General features: G+C 46.5%; 1 protein-coding gene across 1 annotated transcript; it reads left to right on the top strand.

Moving 5' to 3' along the window:
- The first annotated feature begins 500 nt into the window (after positions 1 to 500).
- Positions 501 to 1,316, top strand: LOC121858780 (translation initiation factor IF-2-like). The gene has a single exon (XM_042355414.1). The coding sequence runs from the start codon at positions 501 to 503 to the stop codon at positions 1,314 to 1,316; it is 816 nt and encodes a 271-aa protein (XP_042211348.1).
- Positions 1,317 to 22,187: the final 20,871 nt, after the last annotated feature.

Below are 22,187 nucleotides of genomic sequence, written 5' to 3'. Positions count from 1 at the left end.
ACATATCATATAAGTAAATCAATAAATAAAATTATCTTTGCTCTAGTAGAGGCCCCGTGCATAGAGCATGCCACAACTAAATTAATGACGAAGTCGATGATGTACCTAATGAGGTACTTTAATATGTTTAAACGTTTGTATTCAACGTTTGTGTTGATTAATTCTTGCTTTTCCAATTAATTATATGTTTAAACGTTTGTGTTATTCAACGTACCAATTAATTAAATGCTTAATTTTACTGAAAGTTTTAGTTTTCATTTGAGTGGGTGAGTGGGTAGAGTGTAAGACAAAAGCCCCCTAGGACAAAAGCCCCTAGGACAAAAGCCCCTAGGACAAAAGCCCCTAGGACAAAAGCCCCTAGGACAAAAGCCCCCTAGGACAAAAGCCCCTAGGACAAATGCCCCTAGGACAAATGCCCCCTAGGACAAAGCCCTGGACAAAAGCCCCTGGGACAAAGCCCCGAGGACAAAGTCCCCTAGGACAAAAAGCCCCTGGGACAAATGCCCCTGGGACAAAGCCCTTGGACAAAAGCCCCTGGGACAAAGGCCCCGGGACAAAGCCCCTGGACAAAGCCCCTGGGACAAATGCCCCTGGGACAAAAGCCCCTAGGACAAAGCCCCAGGGACAAAAGCCCTGGGAGGGGACAAAGCCCCTGGGACCCCTTGGGACAAAGCCCACACAAAGCCCCCTGGGACAAATGCCCCCTACAAAACAAAAGCCCTTGGACAAAGCCCCTGGGACAAGGCCCCCGGGGACAAAAGCCCCCTAGGACAAAAGCCCCTGGGACAAATGCCCCTGGGACAAAAGCCCCTGGGACAAAAAGCCCCCTAGGACAAAGCCCCCGAGGACAAAGCCCTGGGACAAAAGCCGGGACAAGCCCCTGGGACAAAAGCCCCTGGGACAAAGCCCCTGGGACAAAAGCCCCTGGGACAAAAGCCCCCTGGGACAAAAGCCCCCGGGACAAAGCCCCAACAAAGCCCCTGGGACAAAGCCCCTGGGACAAAAGCCCTGGGACAAATGCAGGACAAAAGCCCCTGGGACAAAGCCCCTGGGACAAAGACACATGGACAAAGCCCCTGGGACAAAACAAAGCCCCTGGGACAAAAGCCCCTGGGACAAAGCCCCTAGGGACAAATGCCCCCCAAAAGCCCTGGGACACAAAAGCCCTAGGACAAAGCCCCTGGGACAAAAAGCCCCTGGGACAAAAGCCCTACAAAAAGGACAAAGCCCCTGGGACAAAAAGCCCCTACAAATGTACAAAAGCCCTAGGACAAAAAGCCCCTAGGACAAAGCTAACAAAAGCCCCCCGCCCCTAGGACAAAGCCCCCATGACAAAGCCCCCAGGACAAAAGCCCCTAGGACAAAAGCCCCTAGGACAAAAGCCCCTAGGACAAAAGCCCCCGAGGACAAAAGCCCCCTAGGACCAAAGCCCCTTGGACAAAAGCCTAAAATGCTGTTAAGACCGCCCTGAGAATGCCCGTAAGAGTAATTGTGTGTGTGTGTGTGTGTGTGTGTGTGTGTGTGTGTGTGTGTGTATGTGTGCCATATGAACACACACCAGCAGCAGGACCTCTTCCTTCACCCCTCACAAGAAACTCACTATTTCTTCTCATTTTTCACACTCCACTGACAACGATAACATTCTCCTCAAACAATAAACATCGCCTTATCAGAGAATGTCATGTCCCTCTGTTGTGTGAACGATATTGACCCGTACTGAGGCCGTATCCCTCTAAGTTGTGAATTTGATATAATCTTGAACTGTGTTTTGTATGGGGATATTTGTCATATATACACACAGACACACAACAACCATACAAATACACATAGTCATTATACATAGATACAGAAAACAACTATATACAAACACATACACTATCTATCTATCTATCTATCTATCGTCAATATGGTTTGGGTTGCCGACCAATGGCAGTGGAAGCGGAAACAGACACGTTGGAGGGGAGACTCAAAGAGATGGTGTTTACCTTCGATTCTGTTGCAGATCAGAGTCACCGTTTGAATGACAGGTCCAGAAGGGTCTGTTCCAGTGAACTATGATGAAATACTTAAAAAAAATGTGTTAAAGTATTAGCATTTTGATACCAATGTAATGTAGCACAAGCGAGTTTGTTCCAATGATATAATGGTATAATTGAACACTCGTTTTGGTAAAAGGAAAATTTGATGTTTTTAATGACAAGTGAATAACATTTTTTATGCACACAAAAAAGAGTAATACGAACAAAGGTACAGAAATGAACACGTTTTCTTTTGAGTGAACTGATATGAGCACGTTTCCCAGCACTCACATGAAAGAACTAAACCGGCAGTAAGTCTTATAAGTACACTACACTGGAGCGTGTTTATTAATATTTTCATCTCATAACCGCAACTAAGAGAGAGAAAGAGACAGACAAATAGACACGGATCGAGATAAAAGTATTAGAAGAAAATACATACATACTGTACTGTACAGCCCTGTAAATGTTTTGAAAGCTTATCATTATGTCTAAATCACATGTAAGTTTGTATATTTTCAGCCACTGACTGCAACTCTATTAATAAACCGTTTATTATGATTATTATTATTTTACATACTACATACAAAAAGGGTAGATTGTAACGCCGTACAAAGAGGCAGTTAGGATATTTGTGTGAGTGGCTAGGGAGGTGCTGTGAGGTGATGGGTTCGAAACAATAAGGCATGAAGCACCTTACCCAAAACTGGTTTGTTCCAAGCTGATGAATTTTGAATCCTTGTTCCCTAAACGACACTTTTCTCCAACACCTCGCTGTGGTTAACTCCTACCTCGTGTTGTCTGTTGTTGTGCTGTTGTTGTGCTGTTGTTGTGCTGTTGTTGTGTTGTGCTGTTGTTGTGCTGTTGTTGTGTTGTGCTGTTGTTGTGCTGTTGTGTTGTGCTGTTGTTGTGCTGTTGTTGTGTTGTGCTGTTGTTGTGCTGTTGTGTTGTGCTGTTGTTGTGCTGTTGTTGTGTTGTGCTGTTGTTGTGCTGTTGTTGTCTGCTGTTGTTGTGTTGTGCTGTTGTTGTGCTGTTGTTGTGTTGTGCTGTTGTTGTGCTGTTGTTGCTGTTGTGCTGCTGTTGTGTTGTGCTGTTGTTGTTGTTGTTGTGTTGTGCTGTTGTTGTGCTGTTGTTGTGTTGTGCTGTTGTTGTGCTGTTGTGTTGTGCTGTTGTTGTGCTGTTGTTGTGTTGTGCTGTTGTTGTGCTGTTGTTGTTGTGCTGTTGTTGTGCTGTTGTTGTGTTGTGCTGTTGTTGTGCTGTTGTTGTGCTGTTGTACTGTTGTTGTGTTGTGCTGTTGTTGTGCTGTTGTTGTGTTGTGCTGTTGTTGTGCTGTTGTTGTTGTGTTGTTGTGTTGTGCTGTTGTTGTGTTGCTGTTGTTGTGCTTGTTGTGTTATGCTGTTGTTGTATGTTGTTGTATTTGTGCTGTTGTTGTACTGTTGTTGTGTTGTGCTGTTGTTGTGTGTGTTGCTGTTGCTGTGCTGTTGTTGTGTTGTGCTGTTGTTGTACTGTTGTTGTGTTATTACTGTTGTTGTGCTGTTGTTTGTCTGCTTTCATTTGTGTTGTGCTGTTGTTGTGTTGTGCTGTTGTTGTGCTGTTGTTGTGCTGTTGTTGTATTGTTGTGCTGTTGTTGTGCTGTTGTGCTGTGCTGTTGTTGTTGTGTTGTGCTGTTGTTGTGTTTGTTGCTTGTGTTTGTGCTGTTGTTGTGTGTTGTGTTGTGTTGTGCTGTTGTTGTGCTGTTGTTGTCTGCTTTGTGCTGTTGTGCTGTTGTTGTATGTTGTTGTTGTGCTGTTGTGTGTTGTTGTGCTGTTGTTGTGCTGTTGTTGTGTTGTACTGTTGTTGTACTGTTGTTGTGTTGTGCTGTGTTGTACTGTTGTTGTGTTGTGCTGTTGTTGTGTTGTTGTGCTGTTGTTGTCTGCTGTTGTGTTGTGCTGTTGTTGTGTTGTGCTGTTGTTGTGCTGTTGTTGTGCTGTTGTTGTGTTGTGCTGTTGTTGTGCTGTTGTTGTGTTGTGCTGTTGTTGTGCTGTTGTTGTGTTGTGCTGTTGTTGTGCTGTTGTTGTCTGCTGTTGTGTTGTGCTGTTGTGGTCTGTTGTGTATATATTTTTTTGTAAATTCCTTTAAAAAGTAGACCAAAACTATATTTTTCAGCACAAATTACACTGTTTTTAATCTTTGGTGTTTAAATTATAAACTTTTTACAAAAGTATTAAACTATCGAACTATATCCCGCCCACAAAAGTATAAGATTATCTCTCCGGTAAATTACACACGGTGATAATTTCTCATTTATTTCCACTCCGAGAGAAATTATTTAGTTAATGTGGCTGGAAGTTTTCATTTCCTTTTGAGATGAGTTATGGGGAAGGAGACTCTCTCTCTTTACCAACCATTACTAACCTACCAAAGTTTCACACTAAAACTCAATATATTTTTATATCCAAGATGATCTATTATGATACTCTGGCTCCGTTCCCAGCTGACAATACGACCTGCAGACACTACGACCAGCTGACAACACGACATGTTGGCACAACGACCAGCTGACAACACGACCTGTTGGCACAGCGACCTTCTGACAATACGAGCTGCTGACAACACGACCTGTTGACAACACGACTTGCTGACAACACGGCCTGCTGACACTACGACCTGCTAACAACACAACCTGCTAGCACTACGACCTGTTGACACTACAACCTGCTGACAAGTGACAACACGACTTGCTGACATTACGTCCTACTAACAATATTACCTGCTGACACTACGTCTATTAACAATATTACCTGCTGACACTATGACCTGCTGACACTACGACATGTTGACAACACGACCTGCTGACACTACGTCCCACTAACAATATTACCTGCTGACACTACGACCTGCTAACACTACGACGTGCTGATAACACGACCTGCTTACACTACGACCTACTAACAACACTACCTGCTGATACTACGATGTGCTGACAACACGACCTGCTGACACCACGACCTACTAACAACACGACCTGCTGACACTACAACTTGCTGACACCACGACTTGTTTTATAATGGTGGTCACTGTGGCGGTGATGGTAGTGGTGATGCTCCCCGCCATGGCAACACTACCATGAACCATGAAGAACCATTACCCTCATCGGCAGCTATGGCAAGTCACGTCAGGTCTTTGCAAACTGTAGGGCGTGGAGTGACGACAGTGCTCTAACCTAACCTAAGCTGACTTAGCCAAATCTACCCTAACCTAACCTAATCTAGCCAAACCTGACTTGTCTTAACCTAACCTAATCTAACGTAACCAAACCAAACCAAACCAAACCAAACCAAACCAAACCTAACTACACCTGACTTAAACCTAATCCTAACCTGTTCGTGTTGACTAAATCTTTAAGATATAGCTTGAGAGAGACTTTATCCTTTACCATTCAACTTTAACTCAGAATCACTGTTTCTTTAGTTGAGAGACATAACCGAATGCAAGAGAGATAAAACTGTCTCTAAGGGGGCCACATAGTCTCGCTGTGAGATACAGTGTGGGTCCTGTTATATACACTATCTCGTATTAGAAGGAGACATTGAGAGAAATATTTATCCAGAGAATTTATATTTATCTATCAAAGTAACTCACGAGATGTAGTAAGTCTCATTATTATGAAGAAACTCATGAAATGGTAAAATATTTATATGCAAATGGAACATAAATAATTCAGCCACATCTAGACCAAGGTAAGTGAGTGATGTAAACTGGAATGTATCAATCACGAGGCGAATTCGTCTGAGAGTCAGTTTAAAGTTGCATTAAATTACACTCAGAGGAGACAAAGGTCAAGAGATTTACTTAACAGAAACTATTGCCTCACGGCTCCTGGTCCACGTTCATCTCTGACAGTTAAGAGAATGTTTGTGAGCAAGTTGGCGAAACTAAACTTTGCTGTTCTAGTTCTCCAGATTAGAACTGGGTGTTGATATACAGAGGTACTGTACGTTGGGTAGGGCAGGGAAGATAAGTGAATGATGCTGGTACAACCCCTGGGTGGACCAGCATCCTGTCAAGGTGGTGAGTAACCCACTAGCTGCTGAATGCCAAGAACCAGGACATCAGCACCGGGCCAGTCTCTCTGCAACATAAAATATAAAAAGTCTGTCAGAGTAAAGAAAAAACAGACAAAGAGAGAGAGTGTGTGAAAGAGAGATAACAAAGAGAAGAGACATTCAGAGGGAGAGAAAGAGAAATAACGGATTGAAAAGGTGAAAGAAATGAGCAGTACATGAACCCTGGCCGAAGTTTGCCAAAGAAACTAAATAATAAATTCTTACTGTGAGAGACAGTGAGAAAAAATCACAGAGATCAAAAAGGAGAGAGAGAGAGAGAGAGAGAGAGAGAGAGAGAGAGAGAGCAGCACATAAAAACAGTAAAAGTAAACGTATCGAGTTAAGTAATTACTTGCCTCTGGCTGCCACTGTACCGTCTGCCTCGACCACACCTGCCATCCTCTAACACACCTGTCCTCCTCTACCACACCCTTTATCCTATACCACACCTGCCATCCTCTACCACACCTGTCCTCCTCTGCCTCACCCTTTATCCTATACCACACCTGCCATCCTCTACCACACCTGCCCTCCTCTGCCTCACCCTTTATCCTATACCACACCTGCCATCCTCCACACACACCTGTCATCCCTACCACACCTGTCATCCTACCACACCTGTCATCCCTCTACCACACCTGGGCCCTCCCTCTGCCTCACCCTTTATCTATACCACACCTGTCATCCTCTACCACCCCACCACATCTCCGCCCTCCCTCTGCCCCCCACCCTTTATCCTATACCACACCTGTCATCCTCTACACCTGTCATCCCTCTACCACCTGTCATCCCACTATTAATTCCGCCCTCCTCTGCCTCACCCTTTATCCTATACCACCTGCCATCCTCTACCACGCCTATCATCCTCTACCACACCTGTCATCCTCTACCACACACCCTTTATCCTATACCACACCTGTCATCCTCTACCACACCTGCCATCCCCACCACACCTGTCATCCTCTACCACACCTGCCCTCCTCTGCCTCACCCTTTATCCTATACCACACCTGCCAGCCTCTACCACACTGCCATCCTCCACCACACCTGTCCTCCTCTGCCTCACCCCTTTATCCTATACCACACCTGTCATCATCTACCACACTGCCATCCTCTACCACACCTGTCCTCCTCTGCCTCCCCCTTTATCCTATACCACACCTGTCATCCTCTACCACACCTGTCCTCCTCTGCCTCAATTCTTTTATCCTAAACCACACCTGCTGCCCCACACCTGTCATCCCTACCACACCTGTCATCCTCCACCACACCTGTCATCATCTACCTGTCATCCTCCCCACACCTGTCCTCCTCTGCCTCACCCTTTATCCTAAACCACACCTGTCATCCTCTACCACACCTGTCATCTCTACCACACCTGTCATCATCTACCACCACACCTGTCATCCTCCACCACACCTGTCTCCTCTGCCTCACCCTTTTATCTATACCACACACCTGTCATCCCTACCACACACCTGTCTCCTCTGCCTCACCCTTTTATCCTATACCACACCTGTCATCCTCTACCACACCTATCATCCTCTACCCTTTTTACCTGTCATCCTCTACCACACACCCTTTGTCATCCTATACCACACCCTTTTATCCCATCCACACTCCAGTTAATTTCTACTACACCTGTCATCCTCTACCACACCTGTCCTCCTCTGCCTCACCCACCCTTTATCTTATACCACCCTGTCATCCCTCCTACACACCTGTCATCCTCTACCACCTGTCATCCTCTACCACACCCTTTATCCTATACCACACCTGTCATCCCTACCACCTGTCCTCCCTGGCTCACCCTTTATCCCATACCCACACCTGTCATCCCTACCACACCTGTCATCCTCTACCACTCCTGTCATCCTCCTACACCTGTCATCCTCTACCACACCAATTCTGTCATCCCCCACTCTACCCACACTCCTGTCATCCTCTACCACCACCTGTGTCCTCTACCACACATCCCCTTACCACACCTGTCAGTGGTCCCTACCACCTGTCATCATCTCTCCATTGCTTACATAGAGCAAACAAAGCATAGTTCTTTTCTTCATCTGTTAGTGAACACACACACACACACACACACACACACACACACACACACACACACACACACACACACACACACACACACACACCACACACATACATAACCACACACACTAACACACACACACACACACACACACACACACACTTGTCAACCCTCAGTGAGACAAGACGTGCCCCGAAGGCGCTCCTGGTTTTAGCAGCCAGGCCAAGTCTGTTTGGCCCTGCCCACTCCCCCTGCTATACCCCAACGCCCTACCAGCCTTACTACACCGGGATCTATTCAGCAAAACATTCTAGTGATTAGTGAACGATTGATTACGGAGCAGTGTTCCTATAGTGCACTTAAGGAACTTTCTCAGCAAAGCATTCAAGTCATCAGTGCAATAAGTGATTATCATACAGTACTCGATAGTGCACCCCAAGGAAAAGTCAGACAGTGGGCACTTTATCGGTCACCTTTAAAGTGCCAGTGACAAGGACCACCGGGGTGTTTCCATATATCGTGATAACTGTGTCGGCGACCCCAAGCACCAGGGACAAAGACCCACGGTCTTTACGACTGACAAATATTAACAGATGTCTACCAGTGTCAGTGGCCCTCAAAGTGCCGTCAGTGACAAACACTTCCGTCCGCCCACAACAGTTTTCAACAGATGGCCACCAATCACTTACTCCCGACGCACTCTGTACCATCTAAAGCGTGGGAACAGTTATCCTGATGGCAGTGTTATCGCGCGACTCAAGTCACTGAACATATTTCACGCGCGGAGCCGTAGACAAGGCCGTCATAAACATAAGCCCATTAGAACCGTAACCTCCACTAGGAAACCGGAGAAACCCACCCCTGACAGACCATACCACCACACTGAAGTTCCTCGGATATGGTATGATCTCCTGTCTTTACTGCTATCCAACGTCACTTCCCTAGCTAACAAGTTCGACGAGCTGGCAACTACAGTCAGGTCAGCCGCCGCGAACGTCGTTGCCATATGTGAGGCTTGGCAAATTGTGCCTGAAACGTGTCATATTGAGGGATATCAACTCTTTCATCACCTTCGTTCACATAGACGCGGAGGGGGCGTTGCCCTCTTCTGTCAAGATGACCTACGCCCGTCACGCCTGGATGTTCAAGTCCCAGCAGATGTGGAAGCATTATGGGTACATGTCGTGCTACGGGCCCACCCGCGCAACACTGCTTCCATCATAATCTGTGTGGCATACCATCCGCCTCGCTCACCCACCAGAGACACTCTTATCAATCATCTCATCACCACCTCAGACCACCTCAGAGTTAGGTACCCATGTGCCAAGTTAGTATTATGTAGGGATTTTTAATGAAATTGACACCACTGATATCCAGGACCAGCTATCACTATCACAAGTTGTGACCTTCCCCACACACGGTCAAAATACCCTTGACCTTATCTTAACTGACTTAGCGGACCAGTACCAACCACCTCAACCAATGCCTCCTATCGGGTGTAGCACACTTATCAGTGCTCTGGTCCCCAGCTGCCACTCCCACTCAAGTACAGAGACCCTACATCAAGACCTACAGGCCGATTACTGACTCTGCAGTGCGCCTCTTCGGGCAGTGGATAGTTCACCATCCCTGGACTGAAGTACTTAGCGTGGATGACGTGGAAACCAAATGGATAAATTATACCAACACCACCACGGAAGCTCACCACCACTTCTTCCCCGAGAAGTCCGTCAGATCTCACCCAGCTGACTTGCCCTGGATCACACCTCGGATCAAAAGACTTATGCAACAGAGAGACAGAGCCTTTCATCTCAATGACCACACCCGCTACAGGTCACTTCGCAGCCGAGTCATCCGCGAAATACGCACTGCAAAGAAGTCCCACTACCCAACCAAATTACAACACCTGAAGCAGACCAACATCAGTCAATGGTATGGTAAGCTTAAAGAACTCTGTGGACTAAACAATAAGACACATCCCCTCCCCTTCCTTAGCCATCTCACTAATGTTGACGCAGCTGAGCAAACAAATAACCATTTCGCTACTATATGCCAGACGCTCCCCCGGCTTGACACCACCACTCTCCCTTCTTACCTACCAGCCCCCCTTCCCACTGACTTAGTAGAAGAATTTGAAGTAGCAAAACGCCTGGACAAACTAAAATTAAAACGCTCTACCACCCCCATTGACTTACCAATGAAACACTTCAAGGAGTTCTCCCCGGAGCTTGCTAAACCCCTATGCTCCATCATCAATGCTTCTCTCAGTCAAGCCAGATGCCCAGCTGACTGGAAGACCTCTTATGTATTACCAGTGCCCAAGTCAACCAGCCCACAATCCTTAAATCAGCTACGACCTATTGCAATCACCCCAATACCCAGCCTAATCTGTGAAAGGTTTGTGTTCGACTGGGCTTATGCTGATATTGCAGGAGTCGTAGACCCTCAGCAATTTGGCAACATGAAAACTTCCTCCACCACTCACTGTCTTGTCAGCTTTCTCGATTACATATACCGCCATCTCGAGAAACGAAAAAGCATCTAGCTGTCGCCTTCGTGAGATTTCACTAAAGCGTTCGACCTAGTCGACCACAATATAATCATCAACAGCAAGTGGCCTCGGGCTTCGGAGAAAGTCTTATACCATAGCTTACAGACTTCCTTAGTGACCAGCCGACGCCCGGCTGTGTACGCTTCGAGGGGCTCTCCACCTTTTCAGTCACTCACCTGTGGCGTCCCCCCAAAGGCACCAAGATGGGACCACTCTGCTTCCTTATGCTCATCAATGATGCCCTAAGAGAAACCCTGCTCGCTGGAAATATGTCGACGACTCCACCATTGGGATCAGTGTCAACAATTCTGCTCCCGACTATACCGCCCTTCAGGATTTATTGAACAGTCTCCCAAACTGGGCCACCAACAACCATGTCACCATCAACCATACCAAGACCATGGTTATGCACATCAACCTCTCCTCCGACATTGTCCCACCTCCTTCCCGTACTCTAGGTCCGGGCTTACACTCCAGGTTGTAGATTCACAGCTCCTCGGCGTCACCATAGATATAAACTAAATTAAACCACACGTCAGTGAAAGTTATCAAATCCTCCAGTTTCCGTCTCCACCTGCTCCGCCGACTCAAGTCCTCGGAGTTCCTGCACACGAGCTCCTCAGTGTATACACAACATTCATACTTCCCAAGCTCACCTATGCCTCCCCCACCTGGTCTTCCTCCCTAAATGCCACACAACGTAAACACCTAGAAAAAGTGCAAAAGAGGGCATGCAAAATTATTCTCTCCCCTTCCTACTCCACATATCAAGAAGCGCTCAACACACTGACCCTTTCGACTCTCACTGACCATCACCACGACCTTATCTGCAAATTTGGTAAGCTTCTACACCATCCCCGACACCGGCTCCTACTACCACCTGAGATCCCTAGTCCGAGAATTGCTGTTCGACACCACAACCGCATCCAGCCCATACGTGCACGAACTGATCGCTATAAGAACAGCCCAGTCCCAACCATTGTAAAAATTATCAATAACTTGTAATAAATCAGTGTATTCACTCCCAGTAAACACTACTCCTTGCACAATGCACTGTCACTATGTTGAAATGAACTGTAGTTTGAGCTTTTCCCCATCTAGTTATTATATGTCTTATTTGTGTCACTTATGTTACTTTTATATTATTTGTAATTCGTAACCCATTCCCCAAATATGTAACTGTATATTTTCAGCCCCTACTGGCTGCCAAGCTCTTTTCAATAAACCGTTAATTATTATTATTATTATTACACTAACACCACACACACACACACACACACACACACACACACACACACACACACTAACACCACACACACACTAACACACACCACACACACACACACACACACACACACACACCACACACACTCACACCTAGCACCACACACACACACACACACACACACACACACACACACACACACACACACACACACACCTAACACCACACACACACTAACACACACAAACCACACACACACACACACACACACACACACACACCACACACACTCACACACTAACACCACACACACACACACACATACACACACACACACACACACACACACACACACACACACACACACACCTAACACCACACACACTAACACACACACACACACCACACACACACACACACACACACACACACACACACACAAACACACACCCCTTCCTTAGTCACTTCACTAATGGTAACGCAGCTGAGCAATCTAACAATCGTTTCGCAACTACATCTGTACCCGTATAAGCCAGACGCTCCCCCGGCTTGACACAATGCTTACCTACCAGCCTTCTCTCCCACTGACTTAGCAGAACAATTTGAAGTAGCATGACGTTTGAACAACTGACGCTAAAGCGCTCCACCACCCCCATTGACTTACCAAGGAGTTCTCCCCAGGAACTAGCTAGACCCCTCTGCTCCATCAGTCAAGCAAGTTGCCCAGCTGACTGGTAGACTTCATATACCCAGCTTAATCTGCAAGAGCTTAGTGTTTCACTGGGCTTATGCTGATATTGCAGGCGCCATTGATCCTCAGCAATTTTGTAATATGAAAACTTCCTCCAGCTTTCTCGACTACATATAACACTATTTGGAAAAACGAAAGACGTCTGTGGCTGTCGCATTCATTGACCTCACCAAGGCATTCGACCTAATCAACTACAATTTAATCATCAACAAAGCTATCAACCTCGGGTTTCGGAGAAGTCTTGTACCATGGCTTACAGACTTCCTTAGTGACCGACGCCAAGCCGCACGCTTCCGAGGGGTTGTCTCCACCTTTTAGTCACTCACCTGTGGCGTCCCCCAAGGTACCAAGATGAGACCACTCTGCTTCCTCACCCTTATCAATGATGCCCTGTACTGAGAGAAACTCTCGCTCGCTGGAAATATGTAAACGACTCCACAATTAGGATCAGTGTGAAAAACTCGGCTCCCGACTACAGCGCCCTCCAGAATATATTGAACACTCTTCAAAACTGGGCCACCCACAACCATACCAAGACCATGGTTATGCACATCAACCTCTCCTCTGACCTTGTCTCACCTACCTCCATTACTTGGACCCCAACACACTCCAGGTTGTGGACTCCACCAAGCTCCTCAACGTCACTATAGATAAAAAACCAAGTTGGAAAATACAAGTCAGTGTAATTATCAAATCCTCCAGGTTTCGTCTCCACCTTTCCGTCGTCTCAGGTCCCTCAGATGTCCCACGCCCGAGTTCCTCAATGCATACTCAACAGTCTTACTTTTCAAGCTCCCCTATGCCTCCCCTGCCTGGTCTTCCTCCCTAAATGCCACACAACGGAAACACTTAGAAAAAAATGCAAAAGTGGGCGTGCAGGTTACGTTCTCTCCCCCTCCTACTCCACATATCAAAAAGCGCTCAACACACTGACCCTCTCAGCTCTCTCTTATCATCACCATGACCGCATCTGCAAATTTGGGGAGTAGCTGATGCACCATCCTTGACACCAGCTCCTACTTTCACCAAAGATTCCTTGTCCACGAATACCCAATTCAACCATTGCAAGAAAGATCAACAACTCGTAGTTAACCAGTGTATTCACTCCCAGCAAATCTTACTTTTGCCCTGTTACTATGTTGAAATGCCCTGTAGTATGACCTTCTCCCCACCTTGTTATTATATATCATATTTGTATCACTTTTGCTATGTTACTGTATATTTTCAGCCTCTTGGATGCCATGTTCTTTCAATAAGCAGCTTATGTTTTATTATTATTATCATTATCATCATCATTATTACATACATACATACATACATACATACATACATACATACAGTACATACACTTGTATTCCAAAATACTGTATATATATATATATATATATATATATATATATATATATATATATATATATATATATATATATCCCGTGTTGACAAAACTTTGCGCTGTGTTGGGTCTAACCGTGAGTGTCTATTATGAAAACTGCTGCTCAGAACAATCTATGTGACAGTGTTTTTGTCACATACGGGAAAACACGACTGAGAAAGCTAAAAATTCTTATTAAATCCAAGTCAATTTACCTTATCAGAGATACAACACATTTACGCAATATAAAAACAAGAAAAAAACTAACGTTATCTACTATGCAAAAATCAACCCTATGTTATACGTCATTAGAGCTTTGAATTGTTATTTGTCCCTGGATCTTATTTGAGCTTATTTTTGTAAACACAGGGCCAGAATACTTGAGTTTAAAGATACTGATATTAAACCCAGAAATGTTATAGTCTCCGTATTGGCAGCCGTTTTCTATATGGCAGCGCTTGTTGTGTCAGCTGTTGTGAGGGTGTTCATGGTGTTGTTGAGTTAAAGGGTATATCACAACACACAGTCTAAGATATTCTAACTTTTAATTTATAAGTTAAGTCTTTTGTAAATTAAATGTTTTGTAAGTTGGGGTTAATTTAAGTTCCAGTTTATTAGTTGTTTTGTAAGTTTAGTCTACAACCGTAAGTTCGGGTGATTGAAAGTTTCAGTTCGTAAGTAGGTTATTTGTACGTTCACTTTATAATCAAAAGATGCTTCCTCTCTTACGATATGAATTGCCTGTTCTGAGGAAACCAAAAATATATCTCATTATGGCCTTTTCCTCATTCATCAAGGGTTATCTTATCTACTTTATTTATTGCGTTGTTTTATTGTTTTATACGTTTGTATTAACGATTATTTTAATTTATGTGTAGTTACCTAATTTATAATCTTATATAATATCGACAAAGACAAACTAATACATCACAAACAAAACGTAGACAAATGCATTACAAAATGTAAACAAATACTAAAACAAACAAAATGTAAACAAATACTAAAACAAACAAAATGTAAACAAATACATAAGCAAACAAAATGTAAACAAATACATAAACAAACAAAAGGTAAACAAATACATAAACAAACATAACGTAAACAAATACATAAACAAACAAAAGGTAAACAAATACATAAACAAACAAAAGGTAAACAAATACATAAACAAACATAACGTAAACAAATGCATTAGAAACAAACCGCAAACAAATATATCACAAAAATTATTACAATATACATCAGGATACCGAGAATGTGTGTGTGTGTGTGTGTGTGTGTGTGTGTGTGTGTGTGTGTGTGTGTGTGCTCTCTCAGTCAGAACCACACACTCTCACATACCCTCAAGGCACACTTAATTAACCCCTTGAGTACGATGAGATAATCACTTGAGTGCAGTGAGTTAACCCCTAAAGTACGAGGAGTTAAACCCTAGAGTACGATAATTTTACCCCTGGAGTACGATAATTTAACCACTTGAGTAGGATAATTTAAGATATCATACTTGCTAAGTCCAGTCACTGTACTCAAGTGGTTAACTCATCGTACTCAAGGGGTTAACTCATCGTACTCAAGTGGTTAACTCATCGCAATCAAGGGGTTAAGTCATCGTACTCAAGGGTTAACTCATTGTAATCAAGGGGTTAAGTCATCGTACTCAAGAGGTTAACTCATTGTAATCAAGGGGTTTAGTCATCGTACTCAAGAGGTTAACTCATCGCAATCAAGGGGTTAAGTCATCGTACTCAAGAGGTTAACTCATCACAATCAAGGGGTTAAGTCATCGTACTCAAGAGGTTAACTCATCACAACTGTATAGATATGTAAATACCAAGATATGTGAACACGCCTGACGGCAGGACTCTGTTACCATTCATTGTACCATTTATTCACATGTCTGTATTACTACATATTATTATAGCATGTCTGATATCTATGCTTATGTCTAAGGCCTATGTTCACTTACTATGTCCCGATATACTATGTCTGTACCGCGCTAGTCAAGTAACTAGAAGACCTCATTTATTGTCCTAGTAATGTCGAGCAACTCTCCTTGCCTAGCTAGCTAATTTCCCTCAGATCGGCTTCGGCCTGCCTACGACGAGGAGTTCCTTGTGCTGGCTCCTGTTCCTGTACCGGTTGGTTATCCTGCCAAGTCTTGTACCACTTATTGAATATATCTACTGCTCGTGCTATTGAAGTTTGAAGAACCTTGTCCAGGATTTCATCCCACCACAACAACCAAGGGGTTAAGTCATCGTACTCAAGAGGTTAACTCATCGTACTCAAGAGGTTAACTCATCACAATCAAGGGGTTAAGTCATCGTACTCAAGAGGTTAACTCATCGTACTCAAGAGGTTAACTCATCACAATCAAGGGGTTAAGTCATCGTACTCAAGGGGTTAACTCATCGCAATCAAGGGGTTAAGTCATCGTACTCAAGAGGTTAACTCATCACAATCAAGGAGTTAAGTCATCGTACTCAAGAGATTAACTCATCGCAATCAAGGGGTTAAGTCATCGTACTCAAGAGGTTAACTCATCACAATCAAGGGGTTAAGTCATCGTACTCAAGAGGTAAACTCATCACAATCAAGGGGTCAAGTCATCGTACTCAAGAGGTTAACTCATCACAATCAAGGGGTTAAGTCATCGTACTCAAGAGGTTAACTCATCACAATCAAGGGGTTAAGTCATCGTACTCAAGAGGTTAACTCATCACAATCAAGGGGTTAAGTCATCGTACTCAAGAGGTTAACTCATCACAATCAAGGGGTTAAGTCATCGTACTCAAGAGGTTAACTCATCACAATCAAGGGGTTAAGTCATCGTACTCAAGAGGTTAACTCATCACAATCAAGGGGTTAAGTCATCGTACTCAAGAGGTTAACTCATCACAATCAAGGGGTTAAGTCATCGTACTCAAGAGGTTAACTCATCACAATCAAGGGGTTAAGTCATCGTACTCAAGAGGTTAACTCATCACAATCAAGGGGTTGTCATCGTACTCAAGAGGTTAACTCATCACAATCAAGGGGTTAAGTCATCGTACTCAAGAGGTTAACTCATCACAATCAAGGGGTTAAGTCATCGTACTCAAGAGGTAAACTCATCACAATCAAGGGGTTAAGTCATCGTACTCAAGAGGTTAACTCATCACAATCAAGGGGTTAAGTCATCGTACTCAAGAGGTTAACTCATCACAATCAAGGGGTTAAGTCATCGTACTCAAGAGGTTAACTCATCACAATCAAGGGGTTAAGTCATCGTACTCAAGAGGTTAACTCATCACAATCAAGGGGTTAAGTCATCGTACTCAAGAGGTTAACTCATCGCCTCTAATTAAGAAGCTAAACATGAAACTACTGCATGACTGAAAAAACACAATACTCGTATATCAAACACACTCGGATTTACAAAACAGCTGTACCTACTGTATCCATTAACCCAGGGAGAATTAACTGGTATGAGAGCTGTATCCGCCTGTAATCTTTATCCCGATAACCATTTTATGCTTCCACAAATACAATTCCTCGGGAGGATTTAACGGGAGGAACAAACCGGAAAATTCTATTAAGTATTAACACCGCCCTGAGGTAAGCAAGTGTGAAATATTTCTCTAGAGATCTTTGTGTTCTTGTTTACAAATGTGAAGTAAACAGAAGGTTGTATTTGTTTATCTTCATGTGACCTCCCCCCTCCCCCCCCCCACCTCAGTCAATCCACATTCCCTCCCTCACCTACTTTCCTAACCTCTTCTCCCCTCCCTCGTGCCCTCTGCCCACCACCTCTCACTTTCTTCCCTTACCCCCTGTCTCCCCTCCTCTCTCCTCTCCCTTACCTCCTTCCCTTACCTACCTCTCTCCACCTCATAACTTCCTTCCCTTACTCCCTCTTCTTTCTCCCAACCCCTTCTCTCAGACACCGTTATTTTGATCCTCTCTCAGGTAGACGCCAACAGGTGAACGGGAGCTTAATTACCCCAGGCAGGTGAACCACTTTAAACAAACAAACGTCATCGTTAACATGATACCTGTCTATTTGATCGTTAGTTTATTAAAGGTGTGTGTGTATGTGTGTGTGTGTGTGTGTGTGTGTGTGTGTGTGTGTGTGTGTGTGTGTGTGTGTGTGTGGCTTCTTTCTTTCCTCTACCTCACTCTTACCTCTTACCATCAATTGTTGTCATCCACATCTCATTAATTTATCTCCTGACAGATGAGAATAGTTCTCTATCTCTCTCACTATATCCACCATCTCTCTCTCTCTCTCTCTCGTCTTTAAGAAAATATCCTCGGGTTTTTCTTGTGAAGTCATTAACACTTTCCTTAATGTCTTTAATTCCCAAATTAACAAAAATCCAAACTTAACTTAACTCCTTGGCTCCTTGGTTTTTTCACATACATTGTTTATAGTTTTCTGACGCCTTAATTTAATTTATATATATATATATATATATATATATATATATATATATATATATATATATACCTAATAGTAAGTCCGTAAGTCGCACTAATTGGTGACAGGTCAGTGAGAATTATGGAATTGTGTGGCTGCTTTTCCAAACAAAATTTCAAGCTTTTCGAATGCAATAAATACATGTGAGAATAAAATGTACAGTATAAATATTTTATTTATATTTTATAAACTTTCAACAATTATGGTCTTCTTTATTGTGTTGTTGTAAAGTATAGTTATAGTGAAATATAGTTAACCTTACAGTAAACAGTAAACAGTAAACAGTAAACACGATATAAGGAAGGACTGCACGAGAGACGACTGGAAGGAGTGGTGGCAGAAGCGTCGTTCTGTGTTAGTAGAGGACTGTAGACGAACTAGTGGAGTAAGGGGAGTGGGAGACGGGAAGAAGAGAGGGGAAGGAAGAGGGGTGAGGGGAGTGGGAGACGGGAAGAAGAGAGGGGAAGGAAGAGGGGTGAGGGGAGTGGGAGACGGGAAGAAGAGAGGGGAAGGAAGAGGGGTGAGGGGAGTGGGAGACGGGAAGAAGAGAGGGGAAGGAAGAGGAGGTGGGAGGGAGGAAGAGGGGAAGAAGAGGGGGAGGGGAGAGAAGAGAGAAGGAAGAGGGTAGGGAGAGGAGAGGGTGAGGGGAGTGGGAGACGGGAAGGAGAGAGGGAGGGTGAGGGAAGAGGGTGAGGGGTGGGAGACGGGAGGAAGAGAGGGAAGGAAGAGGGGTGAGGAGTGGGAGACGGGAGGAAGAGAGGGAAGGAAGAGGGGTGAGGGGAGGGAGGAAGAAGGGGGAAGGAAGAGGGGTGAGGGGAGGGGAGGGGAAGAGAGGGAAGGAAGAGGTGAGGGGGAGACGGGAGGAAGAGGGGAAGAGGTGAGGGGAGAGGGAGTGAGGGAGTGGAGGTGGGGGATGCATTACTCTCTAAATATTACAGAACTTCACGATCATACTACAGTTAGGTGAGTTTATGAAGTACGTGCGTGTGTGTGTGTGTTGCTTCTTCCTGTTGTAACATTGTCAACCATGGAATAAAACACAATTGCACACACACACACACACACACACACACACACACACACACACACACGTCTGCCAGGTGGTTGATGCCTCCAGTTCACCCCACCAACACACACCACCAACCATCACCACTATCACCACCACCACCACCCCCGCCACCACCACCATCACCCACACACCATCCACCACATCACAGACCACCACCACATCACTCACACCACCACCACCACCACACACCACACCACTCACCACCACCACCATTACACCACCACTGGCACCACCACACCACCACCACACCACTCACCACCACCACCACCACCACCACCATCATCACCATCACCACCAACACCACCACACCACCACATCACCACATCACCGCCACCACCACCACCACCACCACCACCACCACCACCACCACCACCACCACCACCACCACCATCACCACCATCACCACCACCACCATCATCACCATCACCACCACCACCATCACCACACACCACCACCATCACCACCACCACCACCACCACCACCACCATCATCACCATCACCAACCTCACCACCACCACCACCACCACCACCACCACCACCACCACCACCACCACCACCACCACCACCACCACCACCACCACCAAGGTCCTCACCGTCAACACGGACCTGGGCGGTGATATATACCCAACAGTGCTCTCCCCTGACACCCTAGAGAGTCCACCCCTCCCAGAGTGCTCTCCCCTGACACCCTAGAGAGTCCCCCCCCCTCAGTGCTCTCCCCTGACACCCTAGAGAGTCCCCCTCCTCAGTGCTCTCCCTGGACAGAGAGTCCCCTCCTCCAGTGCTCCCTCCTGACACCCCAGCGTCCTCCTCCCTTAGTGCTCTCCCTGACACCTAGAGAGTCCACCCCTCCCTCAGTGGTCTCCCTGACACCCCAGCAGGTCCTCCCTCCCTCAGTGCTCTCCCTGACACCCTAGAGAGTCCCCCCTCCTCAGTGCTCTCCCTGACACCCTAGAGTCCACCCCTCCTCAGTGCTCTCCCTGACACCCCAGCGAGTCCCCCCTCCTCAGTGATCTCCTGACACCCTAGAGAATCCACCCCTCCCTCAGTGCTCTCTGACACCTCAGCGAGTCCCCCTCCCTCAGTGCTCTCCCTGACACCCTAGAGAGTCCACCCCTCCCTCAGAGAGTCCACCCTCCCTCAGTGCTCTCCCCTGACACCCTAGAGTCCACCCCTCCCTCAGTGCTCTCCCTGACACCCCAGCAGTCCCACTCTCAGTCCACCCCTCCTCAGTGCTCTCCTGACACCCTCCCCCTCCCTCAGTGCTCTCCCCACCCCAGGAGTCCCTCCTCCCCAGTGCCTCCCTGACACCCCCTCAGTGCTCTCCCTGACACCCCAGCAGGTCCCCCTCCCTCAGTGCTCTCCCCTGACACCCCAGCCAGAGTCCTCCCTCCTCAGTGCTCTCCTGACACCCCTAGAGTCCCCTCCCTCAGTGCTCTCCCACACCCCAGCGAGTCCCCCTCTCCTCAGTGCTCTCCCTTACACCCCAGCAGTCCTCCTCCTCAGTGCTCTCCCCTGACACCCCAGCAGTCCCTCCTCCTCAGTGCTCTCCCTGACACCCTAGAGAGTGCCTCCCTCAGTGCTCTCCTTACACCCCCAGCGAGTCCCCCTCCTCAGTACTCTCCTTACACCCCAGCAAGTCCTCCCTCCCTCAGTACTCTCCTGACACCCAGAGTCCTCCCTCCTCAGTGCTCCTGACTAGCAGGTCCTCCTCCTCAGTGCTCTCCTTACACCCAGCAGAGTCGACACCCCATCCTCCCCTCCCCTATTCTCCTGACACCCCAGCGAGTCCTCCCTCCTCAGTGCTCTCCCGCACCCCAGCGGTCCTCCTCCCTCCAGTGCTCTCCTTACACCCCAGCGAGTCCTCCCCCCCCAATATTCTCCTGACACCCCAGCAGGTCCTTTCCTCCCCAATATTCTCCCTGATCCTTTCCTCCCCAATTCTCCACACCCCAGCGTCCTCCTCCCTCAGTGCTCTCCCTTACACCCCAGCGAGTCCTCCTCACCCAATATTCTCCTGACACCCCAGCGAGTCCTCCCTCCCCAATATTCCCCTGACACCCCAGGTCCTCCCTCCCCAATATTCTCCTGACACCCCAGCAGAGTCCTCCCGCCCTCAATATTCCCCTGACACCCCAGCAGGTCCTCCCTCCCCAATATTCTCCCTGACACCTCAGCAGTCCTCCCCCTCCCAATATTCCCCTGACACCCCAGCAGTCCTCCCCCCAATATTCTCCCTGACACCCCAGCAGGTCCTCCCCTCCCCAATATTCCCCTGACACCCCAGCAGAGTCCTCCCTCCCTCAGTGCTCTCCTTACACCCCAGCAGTCCTCCCTCCCCAATCTCTCTGACACCCCAGCGACACCCCAGCGAGTCCCCCCCTCCCAATTCTCCCTCAGTGGTCCTCCCTCCTCAGTGCTCTCGACCCCCTGGAGTCCTCCCCTCCGCCAATATTCTCCCTGACACCCCAGCGAGTCCTCCCCTCCCCCAATATTCCCCCTGACACCCCAGCCATCCTACCTGACAAGTTTCATCAAGCTCAGGTCAAGAACGTCAGAGCAGAAGAGGTGTGAGGACGTGGATACTAAATTCGTCCTCGTAATATATTT

This window comes from Homarus americanus, unplaced genomic scaffold (genome assembly GCF_018991925.1).
Source record: "Homarus americanus isolate GMGI-L3 unplaced genomic scaffold, GMGI_Hamer_2.0 scaffold27839, whole genome shotgun sequence".
NCBI classification, from domain to species: domain Eukaryota; kingdom Metazoa; phylum Arthropoda; class Malacostraca; order Decapoda; family Nephropidae; genus Homarus; species Homarus americanus.
Note: the sequence above shows the minus strand (reverse complement) of the source record. Positions and strands in the feature narration are given on the sequence as shown.